This window comes from Geotrypetes seraphini, chromosome 3, assembly GCF_902459505.1.
Source record: "Geotrypetes seraphini chromosome 3, aGeoSer1.1, whole genome shotgun sequence".
NCBI classification, from domain to species: Eukaryota; Metazoa; Chordata; class Amphibia; order Gymnophiona; family Dermophiidae; genus Geotrypetes; species Geotrypetes seraphini.
The window spans coordinates 189,513,087-189,532,366 of NC_047086.1; the positions used below are offsets into that span (position 1 = coordinate 189,513,087).

At 44.4% G+C, this 19,280-nt stretch overlaps 1 protein-coding gene across 1 annotated transcript in view; it reads right to left on the minus strand.

The window, feature by feature from the left end:
- Positions 1-710: 710 nt before the first annotated feature.
- ZNF385A (zinc finger protein 385A) overlaps positions 711-19,280 on the minus strand; it is a 377,851-nt gene continuing 359,281 nt past the window's right edge. Inside the window, 2 exon segments of the mRNA XM_033936775.1 lie at positions 711-2,653; positions 17,686-17,781. Coding sequence (XP_033792666.1) covers positions 2,423-2,653; positions 17,686-17,781 — 327 coding nt within the window. The 3' untranslated portion in view covers positions 711-2,422.

Genomic DNA, 19,280 nt, shown 5'->3' on the forward strand with positions numbered 1-19,280 from the left:
TTTTTTTCTATTTTCTTTCTCCTTTTATTTGACTTCTCGTTCGATTTCTTTCTTATAAATTATTTATAAAATGTATAAATTAATGTTTTGCCATTCCATCTAATTCAGGATTACTTAGCTTTTTATGTTCTCCTGCTCTTATTCAACTTCTTATATTTCTACGGAAGATCTCCGTTTCGCCCCCAGGATTTAACACGGGGCTTCATCAGGAATGTGCCAACATTCTCTCATTTTTATCCATGGCACGATGTTCCTAAAGGCTGAATACTCTGTGAGATGCACTTACTCTCAGAGAGCCCGATCCTCAGAAAGCATTATTTTATAATAATGCCATTTATGTTTACAGCTAACAATTTAGATTTTTAATTTTAAAATAAGGCTAATAAAGTAATACTAGGTTTATTTATAGCAACACACTTAAAAAAAAAAACCTCTGTGGTGGTCTTTTCAATTTGACACTAATACTTGGATGTTTTTGTAGAGATTTTGCATGTCTCCTGTCTCTGGTTGTTAAATCTGTCTCCTCGTCTTTAACCAGATCCACTCCTGTATTTAACAAAATCCATTTGTCCATCCTCAATTCGTCATGTTCAAATGGGAAGAGATGCCTGCTTTGGGGTGAAGAGCTCAGCAGCAAGAAAGCCAGACAGCTTGGAATTCTAGGAGAAATTCTAGAAGGAGAGGCGGGAATAAAGACAAGGGAACATATGTAGGAAGCATAGTGGGGCTGGCTGTGCTGTACAGATGGATACAGCCATCCCCTCTCTGTTTATTGCTATTTCAAATCATTACATCAACACCTTCTGCAGCTCAGTATAGTTCATAAAAACAGTGTTCAGATCCTGTTTGAGTTCCAGTGAACATTGCAGAATCCAGTTTAATAAGACACGACTTGAATGTGTGCTGAAACTCTCCCGTTTGGGAGGCATGGTCCTGTGACGCCTTCCCACTCCAGACCTGCCTTGGTACTGTACCTTCTGCAGCTCTCCCTTAGGAAACCTAATTTAGGAGAACAGCTTTGTACTAGAGAAGCTGTAGGGCAGGACAATGTCAAGCGACCACAGCCAGGTTCATATTTTAGCCTGGTTCACCATCCGCACTTATACCGTTACCATTAGCTTGGGTTGCTATTACCAGTCATGGTTATAATCACACTAATGGTGTTCACACTATGGTCAGTAAGTCACACCACTGCCACTCATACACTGAGGTTAAACAGGTGACAGGGATGTCTTCCAAGCTAATTATTTAATGCCAAAGTGCCTTAAGAAAATAATAGGAAGTATCAACAGTAGACAATGGTTCTGAGATTGCTCAGCTAGCCAGGAAGCGCTACGGTTTTCAAGTCTTTTGATTTATATACATATGTAATTATATATCTTTATTTTTTTTTTTTAAAGTTTTGTTATTGCAAATTTCTTCTCAACAGACAAGGAGGCAGAGTTGGCCTTGCTGCTTGTCAGGTGTGCTTGGCAGAATATGGCAGCTTGTTGCAGTATGATCGGATTCTGGTCAGTGCCGGACGGCTCATGGCTTGTGTTGGTGCACTCTACCCTTCCTCCAGCCCCAGCATGCAAGCGCCCCCACCTGAGGAGGAAAGTCTGGGGAAAAGGTAGAGGAAGAGATCTACAAGTTGCTCTGTGATCAGTATCACATGCCTCAGAGGCTCAGTGTCAACAACATGGCTTATTCATGGGGGAGAACATCGATGAGGTTTAGTGAAGCAGTGCCAGGAGAAACCCTTAGACGCACAAGGCCTTGTAGAATCCCTTTTTTTAGCTCTGTGATGCATGGGGGGAACTCTTCATTTTCTCATGCCTTCCTGATATTATTACAGTAATATTTTTTTAAAAAAATCCATTCCCTGAAGTCATGAAGGGAATACCTCAGTCTCAAAGTGAAGTTAGGGCTCCACAATCCATTGTGATTAAAGATTAGCAGGGAGGTGAGAGAATTTGCACATGCTCTCCAGATTACTAACTGCCCCCCTTTGCCTTCTTTGACTCTGTATCCCCAAATTAAAGTAATAAAGTAGAAAAGGAAACAAAACAGCCCCCTCCAGTCTTCTTGGAAGTCAGTGAAAAAATGCCTTCCCCTATGAGGAGAGTTTTTTTTTGCTCAAGAATGTCAGAGAGGACATCAAGATAGGATGACTGTACGGACAGTTTGCCCATTCTGTTCCTTGATAGACACCTGTCCTCTCACTGAGAAAATTCCAGCGCTCCAGTTTAAAAACAATTGTCATTCAGCGCCAGTCATAAGTGGCTGGCTAACCGCATGGATATGAGCATGTAGGTTTGCATATGTGCGAAAGAATAGAAAAGGGATTTGTGCCATTCCAGTGAATTGCTGCTCTAAGGGAGGTGTGCCCATGCTGCTGGCATAAGGCCAGCACTTCCGTCTCCAAAAGCAGGTAGTTTCATTAGTAGGGTGAGAAAAGAATGGGTCCATGAGTAGTTCGGATCGGTCCAGGGGCTGGTCGCAGCAAGGGGTGAACTAGGGGTGGGGCCTGCAGTAATGGTGGTGTTGGGGCAGGGCGCAAGGTCAGTGGGGAAGACGCAGCTGCCGCCATGGCAGCAGCAAAGGCCAAAGGGTTATGAAGGATCCCAGCTGTGAGGGGTTTTGAAAGATCTTTAGTGAAGGCCAGGCTTGTCTGCAAGAAAGAAAAAAAAAAAGAGAGCCTATATTACTAATCATGAAGTCATAATATAAAGATTAATACTGAACATTTTAGGATAGATATGGTCAGGCTATGTCCTAAGGGTTCTGTGAAAAATTCTAGAACAGTCTACATGGACTATCTATCAATGATGACTCTCTACCAGACCAATCAGATTACTCCATCCTAACACTTTACTACTATTACTACAGTGCTGTGCATTAAACATTTGAGAGACAGTACCTGCTCAGTAGAGCTTACAATCTACCGTAATCAAGCAGACAAACAGGACAAGTAGAGGGTTAGGGAGTTTCTCAGATAAGGAATGATGAAAACAGGCATGAGTGCTTTACAAGCGACTGGGCGTTATGAGTTAAAAGCAAATTCAGGCAAATGCAGCACTTATTAATATTATCTCTTTATTGATAGTGTACCGGGAAAGGGAAGGCCCATCATTTTCCATGTGCGAGCCTTGGAACTGGAGGGACCATGCTTCCCTCCAGCTCCCAACATCTACCAAAGATACGGGGAGTTTGGGGAGTGGGGGTGGGGTTCGGGGGGGAGCATCTGGTAGCAAGAGGGGGTGGGCATCCCTCCTGCCTTTTTTAGGGGGAAGGGGGAGGGGATGGTTGGGGGGAGTGGTGGTCTGTGTATGTGTGAGAGGGGGGGTCCAGGACCAGGTGGGCGAATGGCGCAGGGGTATTAGGCCAGGCAGGAGGGATGACCCAGGATTGCTACCTTCGGCATTCACTGGGAGTACTATACTCTACCATTTTCATTGGTCTCTAAAACCTTTTTTTTTTTCTTCTTTTTATCAAAAGTTAACTATCATGAAAAATGTCTTAGAAGAATAAAATATTCTTTTAATATAAATGACACATATAGGAGTTTGAGGAAGAAGTCCCCAACTGACATAAATTAAGTAGCACAGGAAAAGAAAATGAAGACAAGAAAATACCAGGACTTAAATTGCATGTATACTAATGCAAGGAGCCTAAGGAACAAAATGGGAGAATTAGAAGTCATGGCCAAAAAAGAGAACCTAGACATCATTGGGGTCTCTGAAACATGGTGGAATGAAGAAAACAAATGGGACACAGTACTACCGGGGTACAAACTCAATCGCAAAGACAGGTCAGATCAGAAAGGAAGAGAAATAGCCCTATACATAAAGGATAACATACACTCGACCAGAGTGGACACAGTGGCGATGACCAACAAACTAGAATCACTATGGGTTAAAATACCAGGAAGAAATAGGCCTGAGATAAAGATGGGCCTGTACTATCATCCACCTGGGCAAACCAAAGTAAACGAAGAAATGAAAGCTGAGATGAGGCGGGAATACAAAAACGGTAACACCATTGTTATGGGAGACTTCAACTATCCAGGGATAGACTGGAGTCTTAGAAACCCAAAATTCACTATGGAAATCGGATTCCTGGAGGCTATACAGGACTGCTTCATGGAGCAGCTTGTCAGAGAACCGACGAGAGGAAATGCCACTCTGGACCTAATCCTCAATGGGCTAAGAAGACCTACAAAGGAAGTGGAAGTAGTGGGACCGTTGGGAACCAGCGATCACAATATAATCCAGTTAAAAGTCGAAGTAGGAATATCGAAGGGGAAAACCACAGCGACAACTTTTAACTTCAAGAAAGGAAACTACGAAGAGATGAGAGTAATGGTAAGAAAGAAACAAGAACAGCTCAAAGAAATCGCAGACTGTGGAGCAAGGTCTTTATTCAAGGACACAGTGAATGAAGCACAAAACCTGTATATCCCCAGATTTAGAAAAGGATGCAAAAAGACCCGACATGGATAACTAAAGAAGTGAAGAAAGCGATAGGAGATAAGAAAAAATCATTCCGGATGTGGAAAAAGGACAAATCCGGGGGAAACTGGAAAAAGCACAGGAAGCATCAAAAAGAATGTCACCGATTGGTTAGAAGAGCTAAAAGAGAATACGAAGAGAAGCTAGCCAGGGAAGCATGAAATTTCAAACCGTTCTTCAGATATGTTAAAGGGAAACAGCCGGCAAGGGAGGAGGTGGGACTGCTGAATGAAGGAGATAGGAAGGGAGTGATGAAGGAGGAAAAAAAAGTGGCGGATAGACTAAACATGTTCTTTTCATCAGTATTTACAAGAGAGGACACATCCAACGTGCCAGAACCTGAAAAAAATCTTCAAAGGAGATCAAGCAGAAAAATTAACATCCATAGAGGTAAGCCTAGAAGACGTACTCAAGCAGATAGATAGATTAAAAACTGACAAATCTCTGGGCCCGGACAGAATCCACCCTAGGGTTTTGAAAAAACTAAAAGAAGAAATAGCGGAATCACTACAGCAGGTTTGCAATCTATCCCTGAAAACAGGGGTGATCCCGGATTGGAAGATAGCAAATGCTACACCCATCTTTAAAAAAAGGATCGAGAGGTGACCCGAGGAACTACAGACCGGTAAGTCTGACATCGGTCCTGGGGAAGATGGCGGAAGCGCTGATAAAAGACAGCATCGAAGAGCATCTAGAAAGAAATAAACTGATGAAAACAAGCCAACATGGCTTCTGCAAGGGAAGATCGTGCCTAACGAACTTATTGCACTTCTTCGAAGGAATTAACAAACAAATGGATGAAAGGGCCCCCATAGACATCGTATACTTGGATTTCCAAAAAGCCTTCGACAAGGTACCCCATGAACGCCTACTACGGAAACTGAAGAACCATGAGGTGGAAGGAGATGTACATAGATGGATCAAAAATTGGCTGGCGGGTAGAAAGCAAAGGGTAGGAGTGAAGGGCCACTACTCAGACTGGAGAAGGGTCACGAGCAGTGTTCCCTCTAAGCGGGCGGGTGTTGTGAGCAAACTTTTTTCACTGTGAGCTAAAAATATCGGGCGCCAGCAAGTTATGAGCCAAATAAATATGTTGCTTTCTACCACAGAACTTCCTTACGTTTGTATGGAATCTATCCCCTTTCAACTTTAGAGAGTGCCCTCTTGTTCTCCCTGCCTTAGCTACTAAGTCTATTCCCTTCAGTACCTTGAATGTTTCTATCATGTCCCCTCTCAATCTCCTCTGCTCAAGGGAGAAGAGGCCCAGTTTCTCTAATCTTTCGCTGTACGGCAACTCCTCCAGCCCCTTAACCATTTTAGTTGCTCTTCTCTGGATCCTTTCGAGTAGTACCGTGTCCTTCTTAAAGTACCAGTGCTGGACGCAGTACTCCAGGTGAGGGCGTACCATGGCCCGGTACAGCAGCATGATAACCTTCTCTGTCTCTTCAGTCCAGCATCTGCCCCTTCCATTCACTGTCTGTCTTTCCCTGCCATCTCTCCTCCTGCCCCCCCCACCCCCCAATTTGGTCTAGCATCCATCATCTTCCTTCTGTTCCCCTCATGGTCTGGCATCTCTATCCTTCCCTCCCCCCTGTGGTTTTTAGCATATCTCTCTTCTCATTTCCTCCACTCAGATCTGATCATTCTCTGCTCTCTCTTCCCTTTTCTTCTCTGGTCTTCCTTCTCTATTTTCTGCCTCCATCTAAATTAAATTCTTTCTTACTATTTAGTCCCGTTTCCCTCTTTTCACTGTGTCTACACACAGCTTGTCACCCCTTTCCCTCACCCCTCCATTATCTTACTATTTTCTTCCCCCTTTATTTATCTCCTCCTTCCATCCAGTATGTGTTCTTTCCCCACTTCCATTCAGCATCTGCTCTCCCTTCTCAACTGACATCCATCTGCCTTCTGCTCTCTCTCCCTTCTTCTCACTTCCATCATCTGTCCCCTTCTCTCTCTCTCTCATCTCCTCTATTCCATCATCTGCCCCTTCTCTCTCTCTCTCTCTCTCCCCCCCCCCCAACTTCCATCATCTGCCCCCCTTCCCCTCACCTTTGTGGGTCACTTTCTTTCCCCTGAGGGTGGCTCATGTCACAGGGGAAGCTTTGGCCGAGCAGAACCGCTTGATTAACAGTGGAACTTACTTGATTGATGTCGATGCTGGGGCCCGTTGCCGTTTGAAGGAAAAAAAAAAAGGTGGAAAAAAGGAACCTGTAAAGGCGAGAGGAAGGGAAACCTCCAGGACAGCTGCTTTTTGCCCTCCTTCAGCGGCCCAAGAGTTCAGACCAGCAGCGGCAGCTCTGTATGCTTTTAACTTCGGCACAGAGCTGCCCCTAATCAATAGTTTAGCGCGGTTTCATGAGGCAGCCTCGGGGCCTTTGATAGCCGGCCCGCTTCGATGATGCGATGTGGGCCGGCCTAGTTAAAAGCATACAGAGCTGCCGCTGCTGGTCTGGAGGTGCGGAGACAAGGCAGGAGGCAAACGCGGTGGAAGGCAGGAGTCCCGGCACAGCGACTGCAACAGGAAGTTGCAAGTCAGCTGACGCCGACCTTTCGTTGCGGCGGGGACCGAATCCTTCGCGGACCGGCAAGATTTTATTTGCGGACCGGCGGTTGAAGAACTGTGCTCTACACTGTGTGCGCTGTGACGAGAAACATGTGCGCTGCGAGGTAATATTTTGTGCGCCAACGCACCCCAGCGCAGCTTAGCGGGAACACTGGCACGAGTGTTGTTCCGCAAGGGTCGGTACTTGGACTGCTGCTGTTCCATGTATTTATTAATGACCTAGAAACAGGGACGAAGTGCGAGTTTATAAAATTCGCAGATGACACAAAACTTTTAAGTGGGGTTAGGACTAAAAGAGGACTGTGAAGATTTACAAAGGGACCTGAACAAACTGGGAGAGTGGGCGAATAAATGGCAGATGAACTTTAATGTAGAGAAATGTAAAGTCTTGCATATAGGAAACAGAAACCCGATGTACAGCTATATGATGGGAGGGCTGGTAATGGGTGAAAGTAGCCTAGAGAAGGACTTGGGTTACTGGTGGATAAGACGATGAAGCCGTCGTCACAGTGCACAGGGGCCTCAAAGAAGGCGAACAGAATGCTAGGTATTATCAAGAAAGGTATTACAACCAGAATGAAGGATGTCATCCTGCCATTATATCGGGCAATGGTGTGCACGCATCTGGAGTACTGCGTCCAGTATTGGTCGCCGTACCTTAAGAAGGATATGGTGATACTCCAGAGGGATCAGAAAAGAGCAATGTGATTGATAAAAGGTATGGAAAACCTTTCATATGCTGAAAGATTAGAGAAACTGGGACTCTTTTCCCTCGAGAAGCGGAGGCTTAGAGGGAACATGATAGCGATGTACAAGATCATGAAGGGCATAGAGAAAGTGGAGAGGGACAGATTCTTCAAACTCTTGAAAACTACAAGAACAAGAGGGCATTCGGAAAAATTAAGAGGGGACAGATTCAGAACCAATCCTAGGAAGTTCTTCTTCACCCAAAGGGTGGTGGACACCTGAAATGCGCTTCCAGAGGGTGTGATAGGACAAAATACGCTATTGGGTTTCAAGAAGGGATTAGATGATTTCCTGAAGGAAAAGGGGATTGAACGGTATAGATAAAGAATTACTGTACAGGTCCTGGACCTGATGGTCCGCCGCGTGAGCGGACTGCTGGGAACGATGGACCTCTGGTCTGACCCAGCAGAGGCATTTCTTATGTTCTTATAAGTCATTTATATTAAAAGAATATTTTATTCCTCTAAGAATTGTTTCGTATTAGTTAACTTTTGATAAAAAGAAAAAAGATTTTAGAGACCAATGAAGATGGTGGAGTATAATACTCCTAGTGAATTCCGAAGGTAGCAACCCTGGGTCACATTGCTGAGGTCCGTGAAAAAAATTTGTTTTGAATACTGGACTTCTTTTCTTGCAATATGTTTATAATTATTAAAGAAAGACTACCATAAAATTGAGCCACTTGATATCAGGCATTTCCTAAAGCTGACATTTACAATTAATAAATAAATTTTAAAAAATCTTTTCTACTACTTTTGTTATTTGAGCATTGCTTTGGTTCTGGTCTCTCTTGTCTACATTCTCTCTAGTGTAGCCTATTCTTTTGACATTTCTTCTGTCTATGTTCAGCTTGCATCATTTGTTATATGTCCCTATCTATCCTATCCAGCGTCTGCCCTCTGTATGCCTGTCCTCTGTATGCCTATCCTCCCTCCATGTTCAGCATCTCTCCTCTGTGATCCTTTCCTTCCCCATGTGTCCGGTATTGCTCCTGTCTCTTCCATGAACATCTCTTCTGTGTCCCTTTCCTCCCCATGTCCAGCTCTCTATTCCCTTCCTTCTGCACCCCACCCCACCCCTTCCTCCCCTTCTCTCCTCTGATCTAATGTCTATCTCTTCTCTTTACTCCCTCCCCAGTCCAACATCTTCCCCCTCTTTTTGCTCGAGATATCTCTCTCTCTTCTCTGTGCCCCTCAGTTCTAGCACCTCTTCCCTTCTGCCTCCTTCCCAGCCAATTTGGCGTCTCTCTATCCCCCTTTGCGCCTGGATCTGACATCGCTCCTCTCCTCCCCCCTGCTTCTAAACACTGCACTAGGGAACATGGCAGCGACAGCCTGAGAACACTCTGGCTGCCTTTTCTTCTGTCACATCCTGCCTCTCTGATGCAACTTCCTGTGAGCAGGATGCAGCAGAAGAAAGGCCTCACTGACCAATGCAGCAGCTTTTAGGTTGTGCCTGCCGTGATTCCCACTGTAGTGTGTGAAGGCCTGGCTAGGGGGGTGGGGGGAACAATGTCATACCTTGGTGCAGAGGGAGGCAGATCAGGAGAATTCAGCAATTTATTTCGTTTCTAGCCCGTTGTCCCCAAAGAGCTCAGAAAGGGTTACAAGTTTAACATACATAATTTCTGTACAAGTTTACAATACAAGTTTTTATCCTAACTTGATACATGCTAGGAACTAATAATAATATACAGTTTACTGGTTACAATTTGCTATGGTTGACCTTATGATGCACGCTTTCCAGTACAAGTTATATCTAATTTGACACACAGAAAGTTACAGTGTATGATACAAGTTATCCTTATGTGACACATACCGGTTCTGGTATCAGTATACATCTCTTTGTAGTCTATTGGTCAAGGATAGGGGTTTAGGTGAAGAGGTATGTTTTTATTGCTTTTCTACAGCTGAGGAGTCCTTCAAGGGATCTGATCTGCAGGCAGTTGATTCCAATGACTTGGTATGAAGTAGGAGTAGGACCGTAGCTACAGGTGGCCCCTACCACTGGGCAACCCTTCCACAGACTTTCCATTACTTTGCTGAACCCCAGTGCCAAACTAACAAATCTGCAGTTTATTCACTTTCTTGCTGTTCCCGATCTTGTGTCTCTTAAAAATGCTAAACAGAACAGAAGTTTGAGGAGGAACCCTCAGTACCTTCTTCAGCGTAGTCTGAGCAGTAGCGTGTAAGGGCTCTTAGTCTTTCCCGAAAGCTATTTTTTGTTCATACTTTTTCTCCTCTGTTCTTGTCCCCTTGTTAACATGCTTCATACAATGATTTATTACCATTTCAATCTTACTTGTTATTGCTGCCCATACTTCCTCTGTAAACTCTTAGATCCCTTGTTCCTAATAACAACTTCCATTTCTTAAAATGACAGCGCTTCCGAGTTTTGGTCTGGTCTGTACTCCAGGCTGTTCCATTCTATAATCTCAAAGACACTGTCACCATTTGTTAGAACCAGGTTCAGCACTCTTTCATCAAGAGTAAGCTCCTTCACTAAACTGCTTAACAAATCTCTTCCAAGGACCTCAGTATCCCCTACTTTAGTTGATCCTATAGCCAGCATTCTCCAACCTGCCAATAATAAACTGATACCCTACGAAAACAGAATCTCTCTTTGCCATGCCATCCTTCTCTATGGTTCCTATTATACTGTATATCTATGTATCCATCTCTTCCCATTATGCTGGTAACCAGTTGATTACACTAGGTAAAATAGCAAATCAGTAGCTCATTGACAGCTTTGGATGTCGATGACTTTTTATTTTGTCCCTAACGTACAAAGCTACACTTCCCCAATTTTCACCTGTCATGTCCTTTCTGAAAAGAGGTATCCTGGTAAATTCAACTTCCAATACTCATTATGGCTTTTATATAAATCATTTGCAGACATGGCTTTCTAAATGTTTTTTCTACAACCTCTCTTGTTTCTTTTTTATCTTTGGAAACTACTTCAAGCTGGTCACCACCACCTGATCATCCACCCCTGGCTCGCCCCAATCCACACTCTTCTAACTTCGATCTAGTATTTAAACAACCTCCAACTTACTCCTGCTAGTAGTAAGCAAATTGTGACAGAACGTAAGTGTGATAATTTTGTAGAAATGTGATATATCAAACCTAAATAAAACTTGGAAACATTGGGTTAGATTCACTAAACCCTCCTTACCTTTCCGATCAAGTTCCAATCCGTGGCTGAGTCTTGCTGGACGACCAATCCACTAAAGGCCCCCCATGCAAATTACCTGATTGGACACATGCCCGCAAGCAATCCCACGAATCACTGAAGACCAATTGTGATACATGCACAGACCATCATTGTTGGTTGTAGATGCGATTTGTGCATGCGCTTGCTCTCCTGCCCAAGCGAGGTCAAAACAAAGGGGGAGGGGTGGCATAGGAGGTCACAGCTCCTGAAAGGAATCAATATTAAACAGTGCTTTGGGTCACATCTCCCGAAAGGAATCAAATATTAAACAGCGCTTTCAGAACACGCTTTAAACCCACCCCAACTCTCCTGCTCTCTGCCACCCTTCCCTGCAGTGCGAGTCCGTGGTTTTAACCCGTGGATTTAAAGCGGGGCTGCACTGTGGCGTGTTCTGGAACAGAACAGAACAAGCCGTAGAGCAGCCCCGCTTTAAACCCGTGGATTGAAACCGTGGGCTCACACTGCAGGGAAGGGTGGCAAAGCAGGAGAGTCGGGGCAGAGAGCAGGGTGGCAGAGAGGCAGGGTGGCAGAGAGCAGGGTTTAATATTTCAGGGCGGCAGAGAGCAGGAAAGAGCTCCTCAGCAGTCGCTTCTTTTTTGATCAGCCAGTCCAGTTGGTGTTCCTGAATTTGTTTAGTGAATTGAGGCCCTTTCTACTTTGCATGCCGTTTCCCCTCATTTGCATGCGCAGATTGGATCGGGTGCGGATTGGATGTAAAGTTAGTGAATCGGGTCGGGGTTGCAAACTGGTCGGAACACGATTGGTGGGCTTAGTGAATCCAGTCCATTGTTTTTTGTCCCTTACCTGTGATCCTCCCTTTTATTTTTATGTTGTATCTCGATGTATTTATTCACTTACCCGTCCCTCCTTTCTTCTGTTCCAGTATGTCTTCTGTTATGTTTTCCCCCCTCATAAAACTTTTATTTACCATACTAGTTTTTAGTATGTTTTATTCTTTACTTTATATTTATTTATTTTTTTACTTTAGTCTTCCATTGTAAACCGTTTAGGTACTTGTTGATTAAATGGTATATCAAAGGATAAATAAACTTGAAAACTTAGGACAGGTACCGAAGGTATTAATAGGAGTAGTTGGTAGAAGAAATGACCCGGCATGGATAACTAAAATAGTAGAAGAAATGACCTGGCATGGATAACTAAAATAGTGAAGGAAGCGATAGGCAATAAGAAAAATTCATTCAGAAAATGGAAAAAGGACAAAGCTGAGGGGAACTGGAATGAGCACAGGAAGTATCAAAAAGAATGTCACCGTGTGGTTCGAAAAGCCAAAAGAGAGTATGAAGAGAGACTAGCCAGGGAAGCACAAAATTTCAAACCATTCTTTACATATGTTAAAGGGAAGCAGCTGGCTAGGGAGGAGGTAGGGCTGCTGGACGACGGAGAAAGGAAGGGAGTGGTGAAGGAGGAGAAAGAAGTTGCGGAAAGACTAAACACGTTCTTTTTGTCTGTAACGAAGACACAACCAGCATACCGGAACCTGAGCAATTCTTCAATGGAGATCAAGCAGAAAAATTAACATCCATGGAAGTGAGCCTTGAAGATGTGCGCAAGCAGATAGAAAAACTAAAAACTGACAAATCCCCGGGTCCGGATGGAATCCATCCAAGGGTTCTGAAGGAATTAAAGGAGGAGATAGCGGAACTACTGCAGCAAATTTGCAACCTATCCCTGAAAACAGGCATAATCCCGGAGGATTGGAAGATAGCCAACGTTACGCCCATTTTAAAAAAGAGATCAAGAGGTGACCCAGGAAACTACAGACCGGTGAGTCTGACCTCGGTTCCGGGGAAAATGGCGGAAGCAGTGATAAAGGAAAGCATTGATGAACATTTTGAAAGAAACGAACTTCTGATAACCAGCCAACATGGTTTCTGCAAGGTGAGATCGTGCCTAACTAAATTATTGCACTTTTTTGAAAGAATTAACAAATGGATGGACAGAGGAGACCCCAAATACATCATATACCTGGATTTCCAAAAAGCCTTTGACAAGGTGCCTCATGAACGTCTAATCCGGAAACTGAAGAACCATGGAGTGGACAGAGACGTACATAGATGGATCAGAAACTGGTTGGCAGGTAGGAAACAGAGGGTAGAGGTGAACACTACTCGGACTGGATGAGGGTCACGAGTGGTGTTCCGCAGGGCTCGGTGCTCGGGCCCTGCTATTTAATATATTCATAAATGATCTAGAAACAGGGACGAAGTGTGAGATAATAAAATTCACGGACGACACCAAACTATTTAGTGGAGCTCGGACTAAGGAGGACTGCGAAGAATTGCAGAGGGACTTGAACAAACTAGGGGAATGGGCGACAAGATGGCAGATGAAGTTCAACGTTGAAAAATGTAAAGTATTACATGTGGGAAGCAGAAACCCAAGGCACAACTATATGATGGGAGGGATGTTATTGAATGAGAGTACCCAAGAAAGGGACTTGGGGGGTAATGGTGGACATGACAATGAAGCCGACAGCACAGTGCGCAGCGGCCGCTAAGAAGGCAAACAGAATGCTAGGCATAATCAAGAAGGGTATTACAACCAGAACTAAAGAAGTTATCCTGCCATTGCATCAGGCGATAGTGCGTCTGCATCTGGAGTACTGCATCCAATATTGGTCGCCATACCTTAAGAAGGATATGGCGTTACTTGAAAGAGTTCAGAGGAGAGCGATGCGTCTGATATAAGGGATGGAAAACCTTTCATACGCTGAGAGATTGGAGAAACTGGATCTCTTTTCCCTGGAGAAGAGGAGACTTAGAGGGGATATGATAGAAACTTACAAGATCATGAAGGGCATAGAGAAAATAGAGAAGGACCGATTCTTCAAACTTTCAAAGAATAAAAGAACAAGAGGGTATTCAGAAAAGTTGAAAGGGGACAGATTCTAAACAAATGCCAGGAAGTTCTTCTTTACCCAACGTGTGGTGGACACCTGGAATGCGCTTCCAGAGGACGTAATAGGGCAGAGCATGGTACTGGGGTTTAAGAAAGGATTGGACAACTTCCTGCTGGATAAGGGGATAGAAGGGTATAGATAGAGGATTACTGCACAGGTCCTGGACCTGTTGGGCCACCGCGTGCGCAGACTGCTGAGCACGATGGACCTCAGGTCTGACCCAGCGGAGGCATCGCTTATGTTCTTATGGAAATGGGGCCTAGGAGTTGGACTAGTTAAGAAAGCTTCTATGCTCAATCATATGGAACAGAAGAGGTCCATAAAGGAGGAAAAGCAAAGCCAACTTGTGTACAGTTGTGTCAAATCCCACCCCCCTCAAAAAAAAAAAAAAAAGATAAAGCAAGCTCTCCCAGCATGAAGAGCATAGTACAAGCTAAGATAGTGAGATATAAAAAGATGGTAAGACATGGTATGGTATAGAACTGGGGGAAGGTGGTAAGTTTCCAGGCATGGACTACTTGCACTTCTCAGCTAATGAGATCTGTGGGCAATCAAGTTTGACAGCAGGCAGCTGGGAGGTATCCTGATTTAGACTAGTGTAGGATGGTCCAACTGTTTACAATATTTGCCACTATAGTATTTATGACCACCACCTATCAGGAAGACATATCGTTTCATGTATCTGTCAATATATTCCATCCATCAACAAAATCTCTCTCTCTGTCTTGCCATTTGTGAATAAATGTCTTTAAGCAAGATCAACAAACCTTCAATCAGACGCATTTATTTTTAGCTTCTCCAGCAACAAAATATTGTGCCTCAAATCTTATATGTTTCTTATTTGACGTTGTTTTTTTTTTTTTTAAATTTATAGTCTAGCTTTTCTTTTCTTTTTAATTCAAGATTTTATAACATATCACCATCCACCTGGGATATAACAGAAATATTAGAAAAATATGAGAAGTAAAAATACAATCCAAGAAACTAACGGCCTCTTTTACAAAGCCACGCAGCAACAGCCCTGAAACCCTTTAAATCTCTATGGTCTTCGGGGCTGTTAGCGCAGCGCAGCTTTGTAAAAGAGGCCGTAAGTCATTACCAATACAGTCCACTATAAATATGAAATATGGACCCAAGAATCAGAAAAAGAAGAAAGGAAAAAAAAAACAATTTTGAGGATGTAATCCCATCATCCATTTCTAGCCAGCCTTAAGCAGCAACCATAAGGGTTAAGAACATAAGAAATGCCTTCATCGAATCAGACCTTAGGTCCATCTAGTCCGGCGACCCGCACACGCGGAGGCCAAGCTAGGTGCTCCCTAATGAAGACCCTGTTTTACCCGTATCCCTCAACGTGATTTGCAAAAAGGTGTGCATCCAACTTGCCCTTGAATCCCAGAATGGTGGTTTCCGTCACAACCTCCTCCGGGAGAGCATTCCAAGCTCGTTGTGTGAAACAGAACTTCCTGACATTTGTCCTGGGCCTGTTGCCCCTCAATTTCAGTCCATGACCTCTTGTTCGAGTCACATTTGACAACGTGAATAACGGTGTTTCTGGCTCTATTTTGTTGAATCCTTTTATTATTTTAAAAGTCTATCATATCCCCTCACAGTCTTCTCTTCCCCAGCGTGAACAAGCACAGTTTCCTGAGGCGTTCTTTGTAGCTCAAATTCTCCATACCCTTAACTAGCTTCGTGGCTCGCCTCTGCACCCTCTCCAGCAGGGTTATATCCTTCTTTAGGTAAGGAGACCAGTGTTGGATACAGTACTCCAAGTGTGGTCTGACCATTGCTCTGTAAAGTGGCATTATGAAGTCCGCCGATCTACTTGTGATTCCCTTCTTTATCATGCCCAATATCCTGTTTGCTTTCTTTGTCGCCGCTGCACATTGAGCCGACGGCTTCAGGGTCCTGTCTATCAGTACTCCCAGGTCCCTTTCTTGTTCGCTCTTGCCCAATGTCACACCTAACATTTTATGTTCATGGTTCTAATTGTTCCTGCCCAGGTGCATCACTTTGCATTTTTCTATATTAAACTTCATCTGCTATTTTTCCACCCACTTCTCTAGCCGGTTCAAATCGCTCTGGAGTTCTTCGCTGTCCATGTGTGACCCAACTGTCTGACATAGTTTAGTGTCATCTGCAAACTTGATTATATTACTTGTTGTTTCCTCTTCCAGGTCATTTATGAAGATATTGAATAAGATGGGCCCAAGAACCGTGGAACCTTGGTTTACGAGCATAATTCGTTCCAGAAGCATGCTCGTAAACCAAAATACTTGTATATCAAAGCGAGTTTCCCCATAGGAAATAATGGAAGCTTGATATGTTCCCACCCCCCATTCCACCGAGGCCAGCGGCGCTGCTCCCCCCTGCACCCTCCCCCACCACGCGAACCAGCACCCTCCGCCCGAACAACTTGAAACTTACCCCCCATCTAGCACCGGCATGCAGCCCACAGGACGTGCCGGTGCCGCTTGAAAAACTTCCTGCCTCTGCTGGGCCTTGAGCATGCATCTGCGCATGCTCAAGGCCTTCTAATTCTCCCTTTCGCCGAGATTCTTGGAGATCTCCGAGAATCTTGGTTTATGAGACAAGTTTTGCGAGAATGTTTTGCTCATCTTGCAAAACACTCGCAAATCGAGGTTTGACTGTATTCACATCTTCCTTAGCTTTAAGAAGCTCTTCCAATTGCTCAGGCTCAAAAACTGAAGTTGTTTATCCTCAAAAATTATAAAGCATACACAAGGAAATCTGAGAACAAAATTATCACCTAGGGCTATAACCCTGGTCTGAAGAACTAGGAAAGCCCTTTGTTTCATCGGTCCAGTTACAAAACAAAAGATACTACCAATGTAGTTCTTTGGGTAATTACTTTCAGGGATGATTCATAAAATGATGTGAGATTCATATTATCAACATATCCCCTTGTCCCCTCCCTACCTTATTCATGAAGTCTGGCTGGAGAGATGCCTACCTGCTCTGGCTGGCAGTCCCGCCTCTTACAAAATGGCAAGCCTTCCCCTTTCTGGTGAATCCTGGGATGCACCAGGGAGGGCCCTAAGGCTCTGATTGACCCAGGTTGCTTAAGGCCCCTCCTATTGGGCCTTGGACCCCTTTCCTGATTCACCACTGGATGGAGTTTATAGAATCTGGCCCTTAGATCCGGAAGCACTCCTTCCTTTAGGCATCGCTGGGCGCAGTTTATAGAATCTGGCCCTTAGATACTTCATATGAATTTGGGTGCTGGTCCTGAAGTATTATAGGAGTCTTTCTCTGGATCATTCTGGCCTATCTCTATCCTTTCAGAGGTATGGCCTCCAGCCCTACAAACAGTGTTCTATATTTCCTGCTGTTGTGCTTCTCCCTATATATTCAATCATCCCTCTGGTTATTGCTTTATCTGAATGTTTTCCTACCTTGAAACTATCAAACATTATCACCCTGAAATCTAGGTCCTGGCTGGGGAACAATAGTATCTCACCCTCCATCAGGTACAGCTCCTTTGATGCTGTGTCCCTAAAATTTTTGATTCAACACTTTTTTTTGCATTGAATTTTAATGGTCAAGCAGTCAAGCATTCTTTCATTTTTCTTAGATCAATTTTCAGCATGCCTAGTGCTCAGGGAAGTCCATTAGTGTCATCTTCAAAAAGCCAAACAATGTTACCCCCTTCCGTCCTTTATCTCTTGACCCCTAAACTTAGAAGCCCATTTGAACATTTCTCTGTCCTTTCCATGACGTACCGCCAACTCTGCCATACTGCGCTGCTTCTTGTGTCGGCTCAGTAAGGGGTTTGGTTTCCCGGCCACTCCATCACGGTGTCTCCTGCTGGAGATGTGCTGCAGCCAAACACACAAACAGGTTACCAACATGCAAAGAAACATATGTGTATGTTACCAAGATGTAAACACATGCACAGGCATGTAACTAGTACATGAGACATTCACACATCACTAATGTGAAAAGACATATTTTTAAGACACCCAAAAACTGAAGGGAATCATAAACTTTTTTCTTTTTTTTTTTTTGGAGGGGGGAGAATTTAATTTTAAAAAGCTTTCCTCACACAAAGTCTGTTATACATGCAGAAAAGTTTTTAAAAAAATAAAATTAGACCCTTATGCTACTCAGTGGCATAGCGAGGGAAGAAGGCATTTGGGCAGTGGCGTCTCCCAGCATCCTCCTTTCCACCTACCCCCCACTCCCCGCTCCTTCCCTGCCTCCATGCCCTTCCGCCCCCGTCCCCCCCGTACCTCTTTAAATCTTTCCCAGTGCCCTTCCGGTCTGCTGCTCGCACCAGCATGCTTTCCTTCTGACGTCACTTCCTGGCCCTGCAACCTGAGAGTGGGAAGTGACTTCAGAAGAGAGCCAGGCTGGTGTGAGCAGTAGGCCGCAAAAGTTGCTTGTACTGGCAAAGATTTAAATAGGTACCGGGGGAGATGGAGAGAAGAAGCGGGGAGGGCGGAGAGGAGAATGGATGCCAGCACCCCTACTAAGACGGCTCATAGGGCAGACCGCCCCCACCCCTTATTACACCACTGAATTCTACCCTCTTTTCATACCCCCAAAGGACTGATAATCTCCCTGTCTTCCATCCCTAGTTCCTACACCTTTCCCTCCCTATTCTCTTCGTCAGATTATCTCTCTTTCCTGTGATTTTTATCTTTCTCTGTCTCTCTCTGCCTTTCTTCCTCCACCTCCATGAGTAGTGACACAAATTTGGTGGTGAGCAGCACCAAACTCTTCTCATGGCTGCTGGATCTCACCACCTCAGCCATAATTTCCACCGGTGGTTCTTCTAGTTTTACTTGCGGGTCTGAAGATCATTCCCCTCCCCCACTCAGGTTTCAGCATCTGCCCCTTTCCCTTCTTCCCCTCCCCCCCTCCCACAACCAGTCTGCCATAAAGGCGGTTGGTCTACATCAGTGGAAGCGCTTTCCTGTTCCACTTCCTCTGACATCACTTTCTGTTTTTGAATGGGTGGGACACATAGTTGCCAGGTGCTTTGGAATGCTGGTTGCGGGAAATTTTGAGTAGCTGCGGGTTGCAGTTTTTTGGGCTGGTTTTAGATTTTTGTGCTGTAATTTGGGCTGCATCATGGCACGGTATTCTTGGCAAGTTGGCTCTGCATTCAGCAAATCAGCACTTAATGCACACCATGTGTTCAGTAATGTATCCCACCAATGACGGCCCTTGTCCTCCCTATCCCCAAAGCCAATCATAATCAGAGCATAGCCTTGTGTGTATCTCAAATACATTTCTCTTGGTCACTTCTCTCTCTTTCTCATGTTCTCCTCTAGCTGAAGATTGTTGTCCAGTAGTTCTTTGGCAGAAGGAG